The sequence below is a fragment of the Bos taurus genome, chromosome 5 (genome assembly GCF_002263795.3).
Source record: "Bos taurus isolate L1 Dominette 01449 registration number 42190680 breed Hereford chromosome 5, ARS-UCD2.0, whole genome shotgun sequence".
Lineage (NCBI taxonomy): Eukaryota > Metazoa > Chordata > Mammalia > Artiodactyla > Bovidae > Bos > Bos taurus.
This window is the reverse complement of record NC_037332.1, coordinates 26,752,340-26,774,044: the sequence shown is the minus strand read 5'-3', so window position 1 is coordinate 26,774,044 and position 21,705 is coordinate 26,752,340. Positions and strand designations below refer to the sequence as shown.

At 50.2% G+C, this 21,705-nt stretch overlaps 2 protein-coding genes across 3 annotated transcripts; both read left to right on the top strand.

The window, feature by feature from the left end:
- The first annotated feature begins 24 nt into the window (after window positions 1-24).
- On the top strand, window positions 25-11,796 carry LOC112446671 (sperm mitochondrial-associated cysteine-rich protein). 2 transcript variants are annotated; one of them, XR_009494483.1, is made up of 2 exons: window positions 25-128; window positions 10,170-11,796. XR_009494483.1 is itself a non-coding variant. In XM_059886864.1 (2 exons), the coding sequence occupies exon 1, from the start codon at window positions 7,799-7,801 to the stop codon at window positions 8,309-8,311; it is 513 nt and encodes a 170-aa protein (XP_059742847.1). In that variant the 5' UTR covers window positions 2,695-7,798; the 3' UTR covers window positions 8,312-8,570; window positions 10,170-11,777. The 2 variants fall into 2 exon arrangements, 1 of the variants encoding a protein (XP_059742847.1); XM_059886864.1 differs by lacking the exon at window positions 25-128 and adding an exon at window positions 2,695-8,570 and having other exon boundaries at window positions 10,170-11,777.
- A 2,092-nt stretch (window positions 11,797-13,888) lies between these two features.
- MFSD5 (major facilitator superfamily domain containing 5) lies at window positions 13,889-16,157 on the top strand. The gene is made up of 2 exons (NM_001075340.1): window positions 13,889-13,978; window positions 14,552-16,157. The coding sequence occupies exon 2, from the start codon at window positions 14,570-14,572 to the stop codon at window positions 15,920-15,922; it is 1,353 nt and encodes a 450-aa protein (NP_001068808.1). The 5' UTR covers window positions 13,889-13,978; window positions 14,552-14,569; the 3' UTR covers window positions 15,923-16,157.
- The last annotated feature ends 5,548 nt before the right edge of the window (window positions 16,158-21,705 follow it).

Below are 21,705 nucleotides of genomic sequence, written 5' to 3'. Positions count from 1 at the left end.
TCGGTGCCCTGGGGCTGGGGGGCGGGGGACTGGGCGGGGCGGCCCGGGACGCCTGGGTCTTTGCCCCTCCCATTTGCTGGGCTTCCGTGGCTCCATCCCCGGGAGGCCGGGCAAGGCTGGCAGAAGAGGTCAGTGTCCTGGGCCCATGATGCCACCCTTTCTCTCTGGCACTTTCCCCATTCTTGCCATTTGCGGACTGGTTGAGTCCTCTGGCCGGACTGTGGTTCCCGGAGGCTAGTCTCTGTACCTCCTCAGGACGGGCAGTGAGGGCTGTCTCCACGTCCTCCCAGGGGTGGCTTGACCGCGCAGGGATCTGCCAGAGCAGCAGCCACTATCTTCACCCTGCGCTTAGCCTTCACCTGCGTGTCAAAGTAGACTCTTCTTCCCCATGCCTACCCCAGCCGGTCCTTAAGTCCCAGGAGCAAACTGGTTTAACTAGTGGAGGTTGTAGGGGTTCTGAGGCTTGGGCTTAAAGACCTCCTCCTCTCTCTGCCTTGAGTAAGCTGTGGGAGTTAGGTCTCCTGGGTCCCCGGCTGGCTGCCAAGGCCATCCCCACCTTTAGGCTTGTGTCTGGAGGGGAGAGGCTGGGAAGGAGGGCCAGGGAACTGTAGCCGGGGGTGGGAGGAGCCTTGCGCTGGGTGTGAGAGAGAAAGCCCAAGCAGAGGGTGTGTGTCTGCCTTAACTAGCGCCTGCCTGCCTGCCGGCCTGGTGGATGCGCCACGAATGTTGTTGACGCTGGGTGTGTGTGTGTGTGTGTGTGTGTGTGTGTGCGCGTGCGCGCGCACGCACCCAGTGTGAATGTCAGTGTCTGATGGGAACATTCCTCCAACTTCAACGTGACCACCACAGACTCTCAGTCCCTAGAGTCGGAACCCCCAGGGTGTCAGCATCCATCCTACTGAAGACAGAGCCAGAGAAGAGGAGGGAATGTGAAGTCCAACCTCTGTGCAGAGCCCCAACACTCCTACAGGGACTAGGGTGGGAGTGAGAGAGTGGAGAAGGGCAGCAGCAGGAGGGAGGGCTGGGCCCGGCCGGGGAGATGCACCCAAAGGACCTTCCCAGCAACAGTCCCAAGTAGCCGGCACTGGGGACACCGACTCAGTTGCGTCACATTTTCCGTACTGGAATTACCTTGTCCATACTGCTACCCTGAGGACCAGGCATCTTCCCTCCCAGGACAGGGAAAGGCCACTTTTGGTAGCCAGAGTCAGATGAAGGGGAGGGGGATAAGGGGGCCTGCGGTGGCTCTCTCAGGAGAACAGGAGCTGCAGATGGGGTGCTGACAGTCTCTCCTTTTCATTCTGGGGGTGGGAAGAGCTGGGAATAGATACTCCAGGGTCCCGTCCCCAGGTGGCCTGGCTGCTGTTGACTTTGCTTGGTTACCCTGGGAGCAGCTCTCAGCAGTGTGGGAGGGGCGGGTGTTGGGGAGTTGGACCCAGGCGTCCAGGCCGGGGTGGGATGGCACTCAGCCTGTGTGGCACGGATCCTGCCAGGAGGCTGCGAAGTTAACCCCTCCTGCCCTGGTGATGGTGGCCGCTGGCGAGGAGGGAGGGCCCAACTGTGGTTTGTGAATGTGGCCCTGATTCCCCCTCCCCCTCCCAGCACATCTGTACTTGGTTTACAGTGAATGAGTCTCCTGTCCTCATGAACTGGGCGAGGGCACCGCTCCCTCCCTGGCCCCTGGCCGGGCATCCTGACACAGAATCAGGCGCCACCCACCCCCGGAACTCTCTCCCTGCTGGGTAGCCCTTTCCCAACTCTTCCCCTTACCCTTCTTAGAGGGGCTCAGGGGCTGGTCCCCCAGAGCTAGAGCACTGAGACTAGGCAGCCAGGACAGCAAATGGGGCCAGGGAAGCTAACGGGGCAGAGGGTGGGGGTGGGGGACAAAACTCTTGGATAGCCTGGAAAGATGGAGTGGTCTGGAATTCCATCTGTCTCTGCCTTCCTCATTGTCTTGGTTTGTCTGTCTGTCTGTCTGTGTCTTTGTCTCTGGTGGATGTTTGTCCATCGATCGGTCTTGGAAACTGTGGCTCCGCCCTTCTGGCCTCTATGGTCCCCAGCCAACGACAGCAGTCAGGGGGCGAAGCCCAGGAAGACCCGCCCTGCGCCGGCCCCTCCCCTAGGGATTGCCTTGCCCCGCCCCCGCCCCACCCCTCCCCAGCACCCAGTAACTGGGGTCTGTGGGCTGCAGTGGTTTGGAAGTCAAACCAAACTGGCAGATTGGGGAGCAGAGTAAAGGGGTATTGTGAGGGGGTCAGTTTCTTCTCTCCGTCTTGCGCTGCAGTCTGTGCTCTGTCCAGTGATTCCAGGAGGAAGCTTGAGAAGAGGGCCTCCCACTCTGGAAACTGGTGGAGAGAGCTCCCCTCATTTCTCCTTCTCTTTGGTCATCCCTAGTTCTAGGCTTTGCTCTGTTTGTGGTTGCTCCACTTGATCACCCTGGCAACTTAAGAAATGATATCTTGGGGGCCCTAGAACCAGGCTTCCTTCGCTCCTTATATCACAAAAAGGAGAGAAAATGGATCCAAACTTCCAGCCTACCTGCCCTGGTTTGCCATATAGCCCACCCCTAATTTTCACCCTTGCCTCCTCCCCAGCAGCATCAGGACACTGAATAGGTAATCTGCCCAAGCCCAGTCTGCTACTGGGTGGACGTCCCACACCACGCTCAGAGGTGGCTGGCAGATGTCTGGGGGTGGGGGTGGGGGTGGGGAGGGGGTTTGAAAGGGAGGGGAAAGCTCTGTTACAACCCCCAAGGACATCATTAAAGCACGAAAGTGCCATCGGGGCTTGGAGACCAGGGCGCCCAGGGAGAGCATGATGCAAACATGTTTTGTACAACACGTGTCTTTCCCGTCCTCCCCTCCCCTCTCACCTCCTTCCCCAGGCCTGCTCTGTGCCGAGGATGGTGCCAGCCTTGCCCTGAGTGCTTCTCAATTCTACCCCTTGTATCATGCTTTTTTTTTCTGCTTGCCACTTTGTTGGTTCTCCCAGTGAATGACTTTGTGTGTGGAAGTTCTTACCAGCATCAGAAATACCCAGATCCCCACAGAATAAGGCCTTGACTTTGCGACACAGGATTTTAGGACTACACTAAACAACTCTAGGAATTTCTTCCCTGAACACGTGCCATTCATTAATTCAACAAATCTTTATTAAACACCTACTGTATGCCAAGCACTGTGCTGCTGCTAGCTAAGTCACTTCAGTCGTGTCCAACTCTGTGCGACCCCATAGATGGCAGCCCACCAGGCTCCCCCGTCCCTGGGATTCTCCAGGCAAGAACAGTGGAGTGGGTTGTCATTTCCTTCTCCAATGCATGAAAGTGAAAAGTGAAAGTGAAGTCGCTCTGTCGTGTCTGACTCTTCACTCATGTCTGATTCTTCACAACCCCAAGGACTGCCGCCTACCAGGCTCCTCTGCCCATGGGATTTTCCAGGCAAGGGTACTGGAGTGGGTTGCCATTGCCTTCTCCGAAGCACTGTGCTAGGCCCTAGGAATCCGTAGGAATCTCCTTGGGCCCAAGTATCCAAGCAAATCAGGAAAGACTGGGGAGGGGAGGAAGTGAGGAGGAGAAGGGAGAGAAGGGAGGGCAGCAGAAGAGTATGTGCAAAGGCCCTGGAATCAAGGTCCTGGCTCCCAACCACCCTACTCCCCCAGAAAGAACAGGGGCCCTCCATTCCTGCTCCTTTGATGGACTTTGATTCACTACAAGGGAGGGACGGTGAGCACCTCCTAACGGCCAAAGCGCTCTAGGACCCTAGGACATCTGGTGCTCTTGCCCTGGAAAGATTGCATCCATCCCTTCATCTCTTCCTCCAGAAAGGGAAACAGAGGCACAGATAGAGAGGAGCAAGCCACAGGCTTAGGCCCCAGATTCCATACAGAAAACAAGGCCCCACACTGAGGTGGAGGGACGGAGTTTGCCCTGCTGTAGCCTCACCAGACAGAAAACCTGTCTACTCTGAACTGTTCGATGGTGCACCCTCCCCCTCTGGGATCCAGCCCTGACCTGTCCCACTCACTGGAACGAGGAGCAGGTCTGCCTCCAAGGTTGCCTGGAACGTGTGAGCTAAGAGCTCCAGGTGTCTGCCAGTCTCCATGTGGGTGGGTGGAGCAGTCTATTTGGTACAGAACCTCCATCTGGGATTACAGGGTTTTATCTCTCCTCTGTCCACTGGGGGGCTTCCAGCTCCTCCAGCTTAGACACCAAGGTTTCCAAGCTTTTTCCTTTCTGAAGAAAAGGGATGGAGGGTCCTTTGAGGACAGAATAGGTTTCTTTGTGGCTGTTCCTCCTCCAGAGCTGGCACAGAGGTCATGGGACCAAATGGGGTTAAGTTCTAGACCTGTTCCGATGACCCATTTTTCCTCCCTGTGTCCACACCCCCTGGGGCAAGGGTGTTGGGTGGGGCTGACCTGGCACCCCCACACCCACATCTGGGATTTCCCCTAGATGGAAACTCCCAGAACCCTGGTGTCCTGCCTCCTCTGCCAGCTCTCCTCCAGACTACATCTCTGCCTTAGCCCCAAGGGGCCCCGCAGATGTGGGACCACCTTCAGGGAACATCTGTGATGTCTGGCTGCCCTTTCTAGTGGATTCCTTTGAAGAAAAGATGTGAGGCTGGGGGGAGGGAGTTGGGAAGCTATCCTTTGTTGAGCACCTACTGTATGCCAGGCGTTATGCTTGGCTTGTATATTACTCACTTAATCCACACAGCAGTCCAGAGAAGGAGCAGTTATCATCCCATTTCACAGAGGGAACTGAGAACCAGAGAGGTTAAGCAGCTTGCCCAATATCACACAGCTGTAGCAGAGCTAACATGGGAACCTAGGGCTTGGTGATCCTGAGCTCTCCTCATCACCACAGGCTTCTTCTTCTGCAGCTGCCCACCTCTCCATGAGATGAGACTTGGAAAATTCAGTTCAATTCAACCCAATTCAGAAAATAGTTATTGAACATCTGCTCTATGCCAGGCACTGATAGGTGCCAGACCAGCAATCTGGAAGGTTGCTGACTCAAGGTCTGGTGGGAGAGATAGGTGTGTGAACTAGGCAGTGTCTAACTTCAGCAGAATGGTATGAGCAAGGTGGTGTGGAGTAGAGAATGAAGTAGTACACAGACATAAAGAACAGACTTTTAGACTCAGTGGGAGAAGGAGAGGGAGGGATGATTTGAGAGAACAGCACTGAAACATACATTACCATATGTAAAACAGATGATCAGTGAGAGCTTGATATATGAAGGAGGGCACACAAAGCTGGTGCTCTGTGACAACCTGGAAGGACAGGGTGCGGAGGGAGGTGGCTGGGAGGGAGGTTCAGGGACACACATACATACCTATGGCTGATTCACACTGATGCATGGCAACAAGCATCACAGTATTGTACAGCAACTATCCTCCAATTAAAATAAACATAAACTTTAAAAAAAGAAAAGAAATAGTATTTCTATTTTCTCTTTATAAAAGAGTATAGAAATATATTATGAACAGTGTACAGAATAAATTGGAATAAAGTGAATACCTACTCGACTGCCATCCAGCTCAAGAAATAGAGTATTTCCTGCTCCAGAGGTTCCCGTGTGACTCTCCCATCATCCTCTTCCTCTCTGAAGAAGTAACCACCATCCTGACTTTTGGGATAATTATGTCCTTCTTTTTGTTTATAGTATTAGCACCTACGTATGCATCCCTTTATAATATTATTTAATTTTGCCTGTTTTTGAGGTTTATATAAACGGAATGACACTGTATTGCCCTTTCCTGTCTGACTTATTTTGTTCAGCTTGTTTGTGAGAGAGACACAAATTGTTGCACATAACTGCCTTTTTCATTGTGGCAGAGTATTCAGTTGCATGCTGCTGCTGCTGCAGAGTATTCAGTTGCATGAATATACCACAATTTTTTTTTATTCTACTCTTAGTGAAAGTTTGAGTTGTTTCCAGTTTGGGCTATCATAATGCTACTAAAAACATTATTGTATATATTTCCCAATATATACATGTAAGAGTTTTTCTAAGCTATAAAGCTAAGAGTCAAAGTGTATGTTCAGGCAATCTCAATTTTTATCAGATAATCCCAAACTGTGTTCCAAAATGGTTGTACCAGTTACACAGGAAGTAGAACATTCTAATCAGGAGCAGGTGTAAAATCAAGACTCATACTCCTTTCTTGCCTAAAACTCTCAGTGGTTTTCTCTTTCCCTTGGAATAAGATCCAAGTCACTGCCGTGGCTCCCAGGGCCTCTACCTGGCTCTCTACCTATGCCATATGACTCTCCTCTCTGTTTTTTGTACTTGCTGTCCCCCCTCTCTGAATGTTCTTCCACGAGCCATCTCCATGGCTGTCTCCCTCGCTTTCTTCTAAAATGCCCTTGCTAAAATGTCACTTCTCAGTGGCACTGTCCCTGACCACTGAATTTTCTTTAAATAGTTGTTTATTTATTTGGCTGCTCCAGGTCTTAGTTGTGGCCTGTGCATTCTTACTTGAGGCATGCAAACTCTTAGCTGAGATGTGGCATCTAGTTTCCTGACCAGAGATCGAACCCGGCCCCCTGCATTGGGAGTGGGGAGTCTTAGCCACTGGACCACCAGGGAAGCCCTGGCCACTGAATTTTCTATTACAAATTTTTCCAGACCTCCTTACCCTCCTCTCAGCTTTTGTTTTCCTCCCAGTCCAGCCATCTGGGTTCTAGTCAGCCTCAGGCTGCTTTCCTGTGATCTGCCAGGACTTTTATCTCCTCCCAAACCCTTAAGTGGCAACCCACTCCAGTATTCTTGCCTGGAAAATCCCAGGGACAGAGGAACCTGGTCGGCTATAGTCCATGGGGTCGAAAAGAGTCGGACACAACTGAGCGACTTCACTTCCCTTTAAACCCTTAAGGGCCCTTGGAGCTGACTGTGTGGTGGCAGTCTAGCTGCTCCTTCTAAAGGATCCACCTCTCTGAGTCACTTTGTATCACATCACTCTGGGGTTTTTTTCACAGCCATTCCGTGCTCCTAGACAAGCTAATGTATTTATTTGTTTACCTGTTTGCTTTTTGTCCCCACCCAGCCCCACCCCTCACTTTAAATGGCACTCCATAAGAGGAAACCTCACTGTCTTGCTCTGTAACATGACCAGTACCTGCTGCATGACAGGCCCTCCAGTAATAATTGTCCAGGCTAGTTGTCAGGCTCCCAGAGACAGCCAGGCCCTCCTCCTCCCCCCAACACCTGGGACTTGCCCTATCTGGAAACTCCCAGGACCTAGGTCTCCCCTGCTCCACCAGCTCCCACCAATATCCCAGGCAGAGTCTCAGAGCATCTGCTGTGCTGCTGCTACTGCCCTGAGTCTCCTCTGGGGACTGTTTGGAAGTCTGAAGCACTCATTCTGGTCATCAGGGCTGGAGAGTGATGGGCAGGTGTCAGGTGCCCACAGCTCAAGAAATACTTTTTGATTGAATAAAGGGGAAGTCTTCAGAGATGAAAAGGATCTTGCCAGGTGGAGAAAAGAGAAAGGGCACTGCGAGCAGAAGGAAGAGTGAACAAAGGACGGAGGCGTGAAAAGCGCACATCATAGTTAGAGGACTTGGTCTGATCTGGTGCCCGTGGAAGGTGCTCTGTGGAGGGGAGGGTAGCCGGCAAGCAGGGAAGGGGAGGGCTAGCTGGGGAGGTCTGAGCTCCTGCCAGCTCAGAGAGGCTCAGCAGTGTCTTAGGTTTAATCCTGCCCCCACCCCCGCTCCCCACAGTTCCCCCTCTGACCCCACCCGTAGGTACCCTCCCTTTCACCCAACCCCCAGCCTGGCCGCTCCCCGCCACTGAATGGACTTCTCTCTGGGCCTACGTCTGGGGCCTCGGAACAAGAAAGCCAGCCATCAACAGCCACCTGCGCCCTCTGGACACTGCCCACCAGCTGCCTCCCCTTGTCCGTCCTGCCCCCCCTCTGCCTGTGCCTGCCCCTGCCCAGCCTGTCCCCCTCCCACCTGCTCCTGCACCGCCTATCCTTCCTACGCAGCTCCCTGCCCCTCCTGTCCTGGCCTCCCGGGCCCACCCTGTACCTGCTCCTGCCCTCCCTGCCCCGCCTGTCCTCCCTTGACTTATCCCCACAGTGCCTGCAGCCAGTGCTCTGGCCAGCACTTGACCTGCTGCCGCCCATCTCCTTGCCCCATGTACCCTTGCTCCAGGGGTCGAGCCACCTGTTCCAGCTCCTGCTGGGGCTGCAGTGACAGCTGTGGCTGTGGTCGAGGGGCTGCCTGGGGACCCCCAAGCTCCACTGGCCACTGCAGCTGCTGCTTTAGGGGACAGCGCACCTCTCGGCACTGTCTGATTGTCTAGGGGGCGGTTGCACCTTGGGAGAGTGCCCATCTCCTGGAGCACTTCTGCAGGCAGAAGATCAGCTGGACCCTCTCCCAGGTAGGGAGGGGGGCAGGCTGCTCAGAGCCCCCTGGCCTCCTCCTCAGTCCTGGGAGTGAGAGCCAGGCCTCTGTTTTGAAGCTAGTTTCTGGACACGCTCTCACTGGTTCCAGAACCTCCTCTTCTGCAACTTCTGCAATGGAAAATGTTCTTCTCAGGGCCTCTCCTGTGGTCCCTGAAGGTGAGCAAGTTGATCATTTCCCCCTCTAGTTGACCTCCCTGGGAGACCCTTCTTGGCTCATCTTTTCTGTAGTTTGCGTGGATAAGATGGCTCCTTCATCCAGGGACCACTTTTTCTGCCCCATGGACCTTCACCCATATCCCTGAATAACCCAAGAGTCTCTGAACCCTTTACCTCTCATCATGAGCCTGAAGGAAGGGCAGTGGCTCTTGGACCGGAAGAAGAGGCCGAACAGAGGATTCTTGGTTCCTCCCTCCCCTTGGATATCATGACATCCTTTATGGTCCTTTACTTCTAGGAACCCGGTGCTCTCCACCTAGATGTCTTATCTTTCAAATCTCTGAGGGCTTGCCCAGCCTCATGACCCCAATCTTCCAGCAATAATCCTATCTGTTACATTCACGCTCATCTGGCAAGGGGTGATGGAAGCTGGGAGCCCTTGACTCAGGTTTCCAATGATTCCATCCACATGCAGCTAGTCATAGTTCCCTGTCCCTGGGAGTGGGGCTGGGGAGTTGGAGAAGCCACAAAGAGGAAGATGGAGCTGATAGATGCTTGTATCTGCCTGGGATTGGATCTTAAGCTGGGAGCCCCTAAGCATCCCATCATATTCTCCAAGTTATCTGACACTGATCTGCTTCAGTCTTCTTTCTCTGCCTCCTTCTCTGGGACCCTTTGTTCTTTCCTTTCTATCTCTGTATATCCTTCTGCTTATCCTTCCTGCTAGCTTTCTACATCACTCTCTCCATTTCTGTTTCCTTTTTTTCTGCCACCTGGACACTCTACCTCCACCTAACTTGTGTCTTTACATCTGTTTATCCCACTCTGTCCCTTCTTTTCCCCATCTAATTTAAAATCTGCTTAACATACATGTCTTTTTCTTCCCCTTTCCCTGTCTCATTTTGTATTTTCATGTTTGTTTTCTTCCTTGGTCTTTTTTTTTTTTTTTAAACAGGACAAAGTTACATATAGCTCCACTATATGTTACAATTATTTTTTAAGTAGATAAATTAAGATCTTTTCCTTGGTCTTTTGACTCACCTCCTATTTCTCTCCTCTTCTGTCCTATTCTGCTTCTGGGAGAAAGGCACTCTAGATCTTTTTGATTTCTATTTCCCTTCTTTGTCTCTCTGTCTTTGTTCCTGTCTTTCTGGGTCCAATTCTGTTTCCCAATTCTGTTCTTCTGTTTTCCAATTCCTGTCTCTCTTTCTGCCTCCCCAGTATCCGGCTTTCTGTCTGTCTCTCCTCATCTCTCTGGGTCCTGCAGCTTCCTGCATACAGGCCTACGTCATACCCATCTCATTGCTGTCCAAGGGCCAGGACACCAAGTCTTCCATTGCCCCCCAAACAGCCCATGTCCTGGAGTGAGCAAGGGCTGGACATAGCTACCAAACAGTCCCTTTGTCCCCTACCCACTGTCCAGGCCATCTTATCCTTACTGAGCTCTAAGTCCAAACCTTTTTTTCTCCCAACTTCATATTCTGAAAATTGGCAACTAAAAAGAAAAAGAATTATGCATTTATGCTACCTGTCCTGTGTAAACTATATTTCAGGGTGGTCAAATAGCTCTAAGTGGTGAAGAAAATTTCTTTTTTACAGAAGAACTCCAGCTGATGTAGAAGACATATGGAATTAGGAAAATCACCGTTTTTGCAACCCCTAATGAAATAACTGATCAAAGCAAGACTCTTCAATGGATGAAACTAAGGATGGTGGTTGATGGAGAACGTAACTACCTGACCCCACTGATGAATCTTAGCATCACTAAAAAGGGCACAACCACATGGCCTGTACCTCCTGATATGATGCAATCTGAAGCACTCAGCACCACCTGTGAAGGACTCTTGCCAAACAAAGAAACAAACAAAAAAAACTGAGCATGATTCTACTCAAACCCTACCGCTAACCTCCATTTAATAGGAAATATGGGGGGTGGAGAACAAATTAAATGGCACAACAAGGAAGTAAAACAAAATATCCAGAATGTGGGACATTTTAAAGGAAATCTGACCTGATTTCTTCAACTAGTCAATGGCTGAACAGGACAGTCAATGAGAGCGTGGCGTACAAAGACAGCTACTACACAGGATAAGTGGACCTTGTTTGATTCCTGATGGGGACCTCCCAATTGTAAAAAGACATTTTTAGACTGTTGAAAACATTTAATTATTTATTTAACATTTAATTAAACATTTAATTTAATTATGAACTGAGTACTTACAATGCCAAGGAATCAGTGTTGATTTTGTTAAATGTGAAAATGGCCTTGAGGTTATGTAAGAAAAGGTCCTTATTTCCTAGAGATGCATACTGAAGCATGGAATGAAGTGACGTATTTAAGTATTTTGGCAAATAAAAGAAAGGAGGAAAAGGAACAAAAGGATAAAAATCAATATTGTTGAATTAAGTATTTAGGGTTTCATAGAACCTCTTTACCTTTATTTGAACATTTTCATAATAAAAGTTTTAAATGATGCTCCTCTTGTAGGCATGGTTCCTAGTAATTCCCAGAGCATCCTCCCTGCCCGCTCTGAAAGCCAGACTTTCCCTGTAACTCCCCACATACAGACCCTGGTCCTCCTTGCCCTCTACTAGAAGTGGGTCCTAGAGATGGATTTGCCCTCTCAGGATATTCTCTATCCCTTCCAGTCCTCTGCAGCTCTGCTGGCACATATCCCATGTAAAGTATCTTTCTCAGCTGTGCTTCACAGCTCTGAGGGGCCAGGGGAACCTTAAAGAGTAAACATTTTTTGAATAGGTCCTATGATAAAAATAATCCAAAATAATGTAACCTTCCCTAAAGTCTTTCTTGGGTGCTTCTGAGAAAACTGCAACTCAGTAATGGAGAACACTGGCCTCCATCCTGGAAAACAGAAGACAAGGCATGTAAGGCCATCCTGTCCCACTCCCTGCTATCATGCAGGGTGACCTCCTCCCTCAAAGAAAAGATCACCAGGAACTGAGAGACAAGGTGTCAGGAGATCAAGGGTTTTCAGTCCAGGACCAGGATGGAGGGCATTTGGACTCCCCCATGCCCTCACTCACTGAGTGACCTTGGGAAATCATGATTTTTGAGCTTTGTGCTTCTAGACGAAGCATGGGAACCGATACCCTTTTCTATCCTCTAGAAGTTTGCCAGTTAGGGATAAAGGCACTTTGGAAGTTGTGGAATATAAATCTCAGCTGTTTATCATAAGAAAGTATTTCTTACGATATAATTCCAGACTCTCCCACCCTTCTTCAGTATAAAGAAAACAGACACTAATCACCTGTGCAAGAGGGTGAACACATTTAATCTTCCCAGAAATCACAAGTGTGGAATTGGGAAGATCTGGGTCCCAGTTCTGACTCTACCTCTTACCATGTGAGTCCTGTCGTGTTACTAACCTTTCCAATTCTGAAGTACCTACCTAACAAGTTGTTGAGACAGTTAAACACTTCATCTATAGCAGTTGGCCCAGGACTTCCTAAAACAGAGCTTAGGTGTAATACATAATAACTGATGCACTTCCGTGGTGGGCCAGTGGTTAAAGAATCTACTGGTCAATGCAGGGTACACAAGTTCAATCCCTGGTCCAGGAAGATTCCATATGCCACGGGGCAAACAAGCCCACATGCCACAACTACTGAACCCCACATGCCCTAGAGCCCATGCTCTGCAAAAAGAGAAACCCTCACACGGCAACTAGAGTAGTTCCCACTGGCGGCAACTAGAGAAAGCCCATGCAACGATAAAGATTCAGTCCAGCCAAAAATAAAGAAATAATATTTAAAAAAAGTTTGATAAGTGTTACCAGCTAATAAAGACCAGCACTTTTTAGAATAATTTACATGTATTATCTTATTTATTCATCTGGTATTTATGGAATGCCTTTTATGTCTCATTAAATGTTTCAAGTACTGGAAATATAAGTGAACAAAGCAGAAATTTGTAGGGAGAAGAAGCAGTAAGCAGTTAAGTGTGCCAGATAATATTAAGTGCTATGAAGAAAAGGCAGCAAAGGAGAATAGAGCGTTGGAAGGGAAGCAGGTAGGTTACTGTGGCAGAGGTGGCGCTGCCTTTTCAACAGTATGAGCAAGGAAGGCCTCTCTGACACTTGAACAGAGAATTGTAGGAGCTGCAGGAGGGAACCATGTGGATATCTGGGAGAACCAGAGCTTCACAGGGCACAGTGTGCAAAGGCCCTAGTGATAGCCAGTGTAGATGGAATAGAAGGCGCAGGAGGGAAAATGGTAAGAGATGAGGTCAGAGAAGTGGCAGCAGAAAAGAGGACAAAGGATTTTGTAGGCTATTATGATTTTGGCTTTTTCGCTTAGTGAGATAAGAAGGCATTGGAGGGTGTTTTGTTTGTTTTTTTGTCTTAAATTATTTATTTACTTATTTGGCTTCCTCGAGTCTTAATTATGGCAGGTGGGATCTTCCTTTCAGCACGTGGGATCTAGTTCCCTGACCAGGGATGGAACCCAGGCCCCTTGCATTGGAAGAAGGAGTTTTAGCCACTGGACCACCAGGGAAGTTCCCCATTGGAGGGTTTTGAGGAGATAATACTAAAGCTGGAAAGAGGTTAAATAACCTTTCCCAGGTACCACAGCTGTAGCAGAGTGTGGGCGTCCAACTCCAAGGCTGAAGTTCTTAACTCTTGACTGCCACTGAACTTTGAGCCTTCTTCAGTTGGGCGCTGCTCTCCTATGATGCAGACTAATTAACTGGGACACTGAGAAGTCATATGGCTTGCCAGAGGCGACACAGCTGGTAAGAGATAGGGGTGGGATTTGAGCCTTAGCGGTCTGCAAGCCAAGTCCAAGTCCTTTACACCACACTGCCTCCCTCAGGTGTGTGAGCCATACTGACCTCTGGCCAGGAAGTCACTATTGTGGGAGAAGAGAAAATCGAGAAGCCCGTCTCGGCTTAGGGTGACGATGTTCCTTAAGAAGATCAAACCCCGACTCTGCGGAACTGCTGGCATTGTCTTAGGCACAGCAGCGCTCCGTAACCCACGACACGGAGGAAGAGATTGAAAATGGGTCTTTATTTCCAGGGGGTTCGGTAGGTATCCGGGAGTCGAAGAAGCGAGTGTCATGGGAAGGCCACGGATAGGAGTGAACCAGGAGCAGAAACCACGACCACCACCGCCTCCAGTCTTGGCCCCGCCGGGCGTCCGGAGGTTGTCGTCGAGTCCCGGCTAGAGGGCGGAGCAGGGGCGGGGTTTGAACGCCGCGCCCCCGTCACGTGATGGGGCCATCATGGCGGCGGCCAGAGGCCTCCCCGGCTCCCGGAAGCAGGCTGTGAGGGGCGGGCGCGCTGGTGGAACCCGAGCCGGAGCCAGAGCAGGAGGTAGAGCGGGAAGGGCGGCCGGGCGGCCTGGAGCCGGACGTGTCCGGAGCGTCCCCGCAGACCGGGGCAGCAGGTGAGACCAGGGTCTGGGCAAGGCGCGAGCGTGTGTGGCGGCGGCCAGCGGGGCTAGGGGGCGCAGGTGGGGGTGCCCTGACCCAAAGGAGGGGGAAATCTGAGATGCACGCGCGTGACCTGAAGCAACTCTAGAGGCCTGCGCGGGTGGTAGGGATGCCTGGGACAGATGACGAGACCTCGAGGGCAAAAACAGGCTCCTCAAAGAGGATGGGAGGTAACAGAAGGAAGTACAGTTTGTAAACGCTGTTACGGGGAAGGGCAGCAGCCCCTTAACTTGCGGGGCTGGGATTAGGTACTCCCTCTTTGCTATGCCAGGAAAGGGTGGGGCGAATGCTCAATCTTCTCTCCTCTCACACCCCTCCCTGCCCCAGAGTGTCCCGCTCTGGCGGGCCACTCCTCCCACCCACCCAACTGGTCCCTCCGGTCTGAGCTCTGGGGGAGTGGAATAGAGGGGTGGGGGAGTTCTGTTGGCAGGGGGGTTGGGTGGATCCGCTTTCTGCTTAGACAGGCAGCCCCTTGACAGCAATACCCGGGCAATGGATGTGACTCTGAAGCCCCCTTCTCTTCCCAGGTCGTCCGGGGGCCGGCCATGCTGGTGACTGCTTACCTTGCTTTTGTGGTCCTCCTGGCCTCCTGCCTGGGGTTGGAGCTGTCAAGATGCCGGGCTAAGCCCTCTGGAAGGGCCTGCAGCAATCCCTCTTTCCTTCGGTTTCAACTGGACTTCTATCAGGTCTACTTCCTGGCCCTGGCAGCTGACTGGCTGCAGGCCCCCTACCTCTACAAACTCTACCAGCATTACCACTTCCTGGAGGCACAAATTGCCATCCTCTACGTCTGCGGCCTTGCCTCCACCGTCCTCTTTGGACTGGTGGCTTCCTCCCTGGTGGATTGGCTGGGTCGCAAGAAATCTTGTGTCCTCTTCTCCCTCACTTACTCTCTCTGCTGCTTAACCAAACTCTCCCGGGACTACTTTGTGCTGCTGGTGGGCCGAGCACTAGGTGGGCTATCTACAGCCCTGCTCTTCTCAGCCTTTGAGGCCTGGTATATCCATGAGCACCTGGAACGGCATGACTTCCCCACCGAATGGATCCCAGCTACCTTTGCCCGAGCTGCCTTCTGGAACCATGTGCTGGCTGTAGCGGCAGGTGTGGCCGCTGAGGCTGTGGCCTGCTGGATGGGCCTGGGGCCTGTAGCCCCCTTTGTGGCCGCCATCCCTCTCTTGGCTCTGGCTGGGGCCTTGGCCCTTCATAACTGGGGAGAGAACTATGATCGGCAGCGTGCCTTCTCTAGGACCTGTGCTGGGGGCCTGCGCTGCCTTCTGTCTGACCGTCGTGTGCTGCTGCTAGGCACCATCCAGGCCCTGTTTGAGAGTGTCATTTTCATCTTTGTCTTCCTCTGGACACCTGTGCTGGACCCACATGGGGCTCCACTGGGCATCATCTTCTCCAGCTTCATGGCAGCCAGCCTACTCGGCTCTTCCCTGTACCGCATCGCTACCTCCAAGAGGTACCACCTTCAGCCCATGCATCTACTCTCCCTCGCCGTCCTCATTGTCGTCTTCTCCCTCTTCATGTTGACTTTCTCTACCAGCCCAGGCCAGGAGAGTCCAGTGGAATCTTTCATAGCCTTCCTCCTCATTGAACTGGCCTGTGGACTGTACTTTCCCAGCATGAGCTTCCTGCGGAGAAAGGTGATCCCTGAGACCGAGCAAGCTGGTGTCCTCAACTGGTTCCGGGTGCCCCTGCACTTACTGGCCTGCCTGGGGCTCCTGGTCCTCCATGACAGCGATCGCAAAACGGGCACTCGGAATATGTTCAGCATCTGCTCCGCCGTCATGGTGATGGCTCTGCTGGCAGTGGTGGGACTCTTCACCGTGGTCAGGCATGATGCTGAGCTGCGGGTGCCCTCACCCACTGGGGAGCCCTACACTCCTGAGCTCTGACCCTGTTCTAGGACCAGGGAGCTGGGATGGACCCTTGAACCCCACCTCTCCAGGGCTGAACAGATCTCTCTGTGACCTTGCGGCTCTTTAGCCCCTCAGCCTGTCCGGGGGCTCCTCCTGTCAGTGCTTTGGGTTGGGAAGCACATGGGGTGATGGCCTGGAAAGAAGATGCCAAAAGTTGCCTCTGTGTCACTCCCTTCCCCCTTTCCACTTTAAAATAAACAATTTTAATTGATCATTGATCTTATTTACTCATCCTCACCTGTACCCACCTCAGTAGTTCTTATGAGGGGGCAGCTGGAGGTTGTGAGGTGAGAGGTGGGGTTACCAGTGGAACGTTTGTCTTTCTAGCTTCAGTAAGACTTGTTTAGTTGCTAAGTTGTGTCTGACTCTTTGTGACCCCATGGACTGTAGCCTGCCAGGCTCCTTTGTCCATGGGATTTCCCAGGCAAGAATACTGAAGTGGGTTGCCACTGCCCTTTCCATGGGATCTTCCTGACCCAGCGATTGAACCCACGTCTCCTGCATTGGCAAGCGGATTCTTTACCACTGAGCCACCAGGGAAGCCCTCTCTAAGACTGCCTCCACCTTAAACTGAGAACTGTGGAACTGCCTTTCAACAGAAATGGGTGGGAAAAGCCTGAGGCTCTGAGGTCCTCCATATCTTGTTACCCTGGGGACAGGCACCCTCCCCATTTGCCAAGCAAAAACCTTACTCCACATCCGGAGTGAGACAATCTCTGGAGCCTATGGAGTGGATGTCCAAGCCACTGAGCAAAGATTCCAGGGGCTCGAGCTGCTTCTGTGACCACCTCTTGTGGCAAATCCAGAGGCTTGCTGCATGAATAGGCTTGCAGCTCAGCACATGCGTGCCGCTTGCCTTCTGCCTCTCTGGCCACAAATGCACCCCTTGTCCGAATCACCTGGGCCCATTAGGGCCTGTATGCTTGCATGAAACCCAAGTGAAGGGCTGCAGAGGACACAGCAGTGAATGGCTGACAGACCGTGATCTTGTCTGTACCTGATTGTTCCCCACCCTGAGTGAGGGTGAGGGAGCCATCAGGGCAGGAAATAGTACCAGTACCAGGAACTCAAGTTCTTTGAGCCCCTCCCTGCCTCACCTCTGATTGTATCTGCCTTTCCTCCTCCCACCCAAACCTGGGCTTCTCAGAGGAAGCAGAGCCAGCAGTTAAGCAGGGTGGGGAATGGAAGGAGGGTCGGCTCAGGGTGTGTCCTGGAATGTGCTTGAGGTGGGCATGAGGGACCTACCTGTCCTAGAAAAGAGGTTGATGACCTTTCCTTGGGTCCCAGACGAATTCCCAGACACGAAGAAGCAAAACTTTCCAGGACCTGCAAGTCCAAACCTGTGTGGGGAGATAGCATCACCCATTGGGGGAGGAATGCTGATGGATGGGTGCCTGCAGGGTGAGGCCAAGGGGAGGGAAGAGTAGTGGTCTCAGGTCTCTGCTCAGAGAAGGAAGAAAAACACGTTCCCCCACCTAGCTGCAGGGAATAGATGCTGAGGTTAAGTATGAAAAAAGCAGATATCTTTTCCTTCCCCCATCTTAAGGCTAAAACAGAGTCTGTTACAATAACTCCACTTCCCCTTTCTGCCTATATTTTATAGTTATTTGTAGACTCTCCGTCCTTGAGGACAGGAAGAAATTGTGTCTTATATGCCCTTGTCTCCCCCATATATACACACAAGTGGGGGCTTGGCCCATGGCTGTGCTCAGTAAATGGAGAGGAGACAGGCTAACTCACTCCAGGCTTTTCAAGAGTAGCCCGTTTGGGAACTCTATTAGACTGGAATCCAGAGGCTAGTTAATGATTTGTTTTTTGAATGAGATTATTTACTGATGGAAGCTTGAGGGGGGCAGCATGTTCCTAAGTGAAAAGGAAATAGGGAGGTAGAGACAGACTAGTGAAATTCCTTCAGCTTTGTCCCCACTGAGTTCTCTTCAAAGAAGCTGGTAGATGATAGAGTGGGGAGGGTTCTTCCTGGCAGACTCATTGGGTGTGACAAGCTGGCAGGTATCTTTAAGATTGTCCATTTAGCTGTAAACATTTTATTGAGTACCTACTATATACCATGCGTTGTATTACTAGGTGCTGGTGAAAGTTTATCTGAGAGGAAAATCCACTTAAAGGGCATATAGCAAAGCCAAGGCTAAACCTTGCCTCCTGCTGCCCACCCAGTGCCCCTTCTATGGCATGTACTGACTCTCTCCCCTGGGCCTTCATCTACTTGACTTGCCCCCTCTATCCCTGCTCCTTTCTTCCAAGCCTTGTCCCTGGAGAAGGGGATGAGAGTGGGAGCACTTAGCCATGGCTACCTGGCCCACCTCTGGATATTTGCCCATATGAGGTGAATGAGGGATTGATGCACCTGCAAAGCAGTGCTCATGATGCCTTGCTGAGAGGCAGTGCAGGGAACTGGTGAAGAGCATGGAGCCAGGGCCCAACTGCCTGGGTTCACATTTGCGCCTCAGTTTCCTCATCTATAAAATGGGGGTGATGGTATAGTGGCTGCCCTGAGGGTGCTTGTGAGGGTTAAATTAAGCGCTTGAAACAGCAGTTGGCCTCCAGTGTAAGTGCTACTAAGTGCTTGCTTTCATATCTTATTTTTAACTTTTTCAGTCCAGCTGAGCCCTACCCAGATTTGGGTGTGAGAATGAGTGGACTGGGCTGTAACGGGGTGAACAACTTTCCAACACATCCGTGTGGTTGGGTGATTCCCAGCAGTGTTTATCCTTGGTCCTGGCCCAGAGAGCAGGATCAGGCTATCTGAGAGGCCTTCTGCTTTGGGGTGTGCGAGTAGCTGAGGAGGGTGTCAGTGTGTTCCACTTGAACTCATTTCCTCTTCCTCAAGTGGGAAGGTCAGCTTGGTGTCAGATTTGATATACACCACCATTTTTCCCTAAGAGAGTTTCCTGATTTTCTGCCTTTCCATCCAGCTGGATATATAATTATTTTATTTGGAGCTTTTAAGTGATCCTGAGGAGAACAGAAACAGCCCAAGGAACCAGGAGCCAATGAACAAGAAGGCAGGAGGACTGGGGCATGAAGACAGTACTGAGTTCTGAGGCTGGAGAGTGACCTCTTCCTGGAAATACAGCCCCTGCTCAGGGAGGGGAGAGGGCTGCTCCCAGCTGATGGCCATGGTCCTTCCACTGGGTCTGGGTTCCACTTCCCAATACACTCTTCCCCTAACCCCAATCCTGTGGTTCTCCCTGTTTATTATTTTTTGCCACCACTTCTTCACAGAACCACAGAATAGAATTATAAGACATGTGAAAGTTTTAATTATAAGACATGTCATGCTTGGGATCAGACCTAATGTTATCAAAATATGTCACATTCACTTTAAATGATTTTTTTAACAACAAATATGGGCTAATTGTAAAAGAGTCAAAGGCAAATACAGATATATTTAATGTAACTATGTGAATGTAAATGCATGTCCATGTGTTAAAATACATTTATTGATATATAAATATATTACAAATATACATATAGACATATAAAATATAAAAAATTATAGGCTCCCTTAAGCCCACCTTCATACCAGTGTCAAATGTTTGTAGTCTAGGGCATATATTTAATTTTTTTAAAATAAAAATGAATCATACCATTCATGCTGTTCTCCAACTTGTTTTTTATTTATTAAAGTATACCTTATTTTTCTCTTTTTAAAAACACTTGAGGGGGAAAAAAAAAAACAATACTTGAGGGGATGGTACTGAGGAACCTATCTGCAGGGCAGACGCAGAGAACAGACTTGCCCACAGAGTGGGGTAAGGAGAGGGGGGCGAATTGAAAGTAACATTAAAACATACATTACCATGTGAAATAGATAACCAGTGGGAACTTGCTATCTGAGACAGGAAGCTCAAACCAGGTGCTCTGTGATAACCTATAGGGGTGGGATGGGGTGGGAGGTGGGAGGGAGGTTCAAGAGGGAAGGGATACTGATTTATATTGATGTATGGCAGAAACTGACATAATATTGTAAAGCAATTATCCTCCAATTAAAAATAAATTTATTCAAAAACAATTGAGGGACTTCCCTGGTGGCCCAGTGGTTAAGAATCCACCTTGCAATGCAGGGGACTCAAGTTCAATCACTGGTCTTGGTTGGGGAACTAAGATTCCACATGCTGAGGAGCAACTAAGCCCAAGCAATGAAAGGTCCCCTGTTCTGCAACTAAGACTCAGTTCAGTTCAGTCACCCAGTTGTGTCCAACTCTTTGTGACCCCAGGGACTGCGGCACGCCAGGCTTCCCTGTCTATCACCAGCTCCTGGAGCTTACTCAAACTCATGTCCATCGAGCTGGTGATGCCATCCAACCATCTCATTTTACTGCTACTGCTGCTGCTGCTGCTGCTGCTGCTAAGTCGCTTCAGTCGTGTCCGACTCTGTGCGACCCCATAGACGGCAGCCCATCAGGCTCCCCTGTCCCTGGGATTCTCCAGGCAAGAACACTGGAGTGGGTTGCCATTTCCTTCTCCAATGCATGAAAGTGAAAAGTGAAAGTGAAGTCGCTCAGTCATGTCCCGCTCTTAGCAACTCCATGGACTGCAGCCTAACAGGCTCCTCCATCCATGGGATTTTCCAGGCAAGAGTACTGGAGTGGGTTGCCATTGCCTTCTCCGTCTCATCTTACTGGATGCAGTCAAATAAATAATAAAATATTTTAAAATAAATAAATAACTGAAATCCACAAGAAGACTGTAACAATCATTCATATATCTATGACATCTTTATATATCAATATATACATAAAACATGTGGCTGCTAAGCCTTGTTGGGCCTTTGGAAAGCATTTCAAGGCTTTTCTATTTGAGGCTGGCAAAACCCCTGAGAGAGAGTGAGGCTTGATGTTACTACCCTATTTCACAGATTAATAATAAATTGAGCTGGGACTAGAACCTGGCTCCTCTGTCCAGGCTCAACTTGAAAGCTCTTTCCACCATCCCATTACTGTCTCTTTATAAACATCAGGGATTCTGTTGAGTGTTTGAATTATGTGACTCAAATTGACATTGGTCAACACTTTTTGATCTCTAAAGAACTTCCTTCTTATTGTTAAAAGTAGAAGATGCATAAGAAAGGATGTTTTCTTCCCTTGAAGAGGGAAAAAATTCTAGAACATTGTCAGGGCACTGCCTGTTAAGGTGTAAGCAAGAGGAAATAAATATTGAGAGAACTGATGTATCATTAATCATTTATGGACTTCTCCTCTCTGCTGGTTCCCTCACTCTATGAGAGATAGGTAACTTCTGCAACGCACATTGAACCCCTGCAGTAATATTACCATTTCAACGCTGAGATTCTCGAGTCATTCTTTTGTTGGTTTGTTTGTTTTAAATAGTCTTCCCGGCTAGATTCTCAGCTCTTAAAAGCGGTTGACAGTGATGAAGAAAACCAGTAACAGAGAAGGATGAGTTATCCAATAGAGTAAACTGAACACAGAGTTCTGAACTGAATTATTTAGAGGAGGAAGGGAAGAGAAGCAGTCAAGTGAATGCGCATGTTTGGGGACGTAGTTTGTACTCACCGAACACAAGCCATTAAAAACTGTGAAATATTCCACTGAATGAATTTTCGTAGTTCTTCACTCTCAGCCCCTACCCTACCCATCTACCCTCCACCCCCATCAAGAAAATTCTTTCTCAAACAATCCCACTGATGGAGGGAGCAAGGCTGGAAGGCAGAGAGAGCTGGAACTCGCTACAGTACTTGTGTCAGTGCCCCTCAGAAAACTACAGTTTTAAAGAAT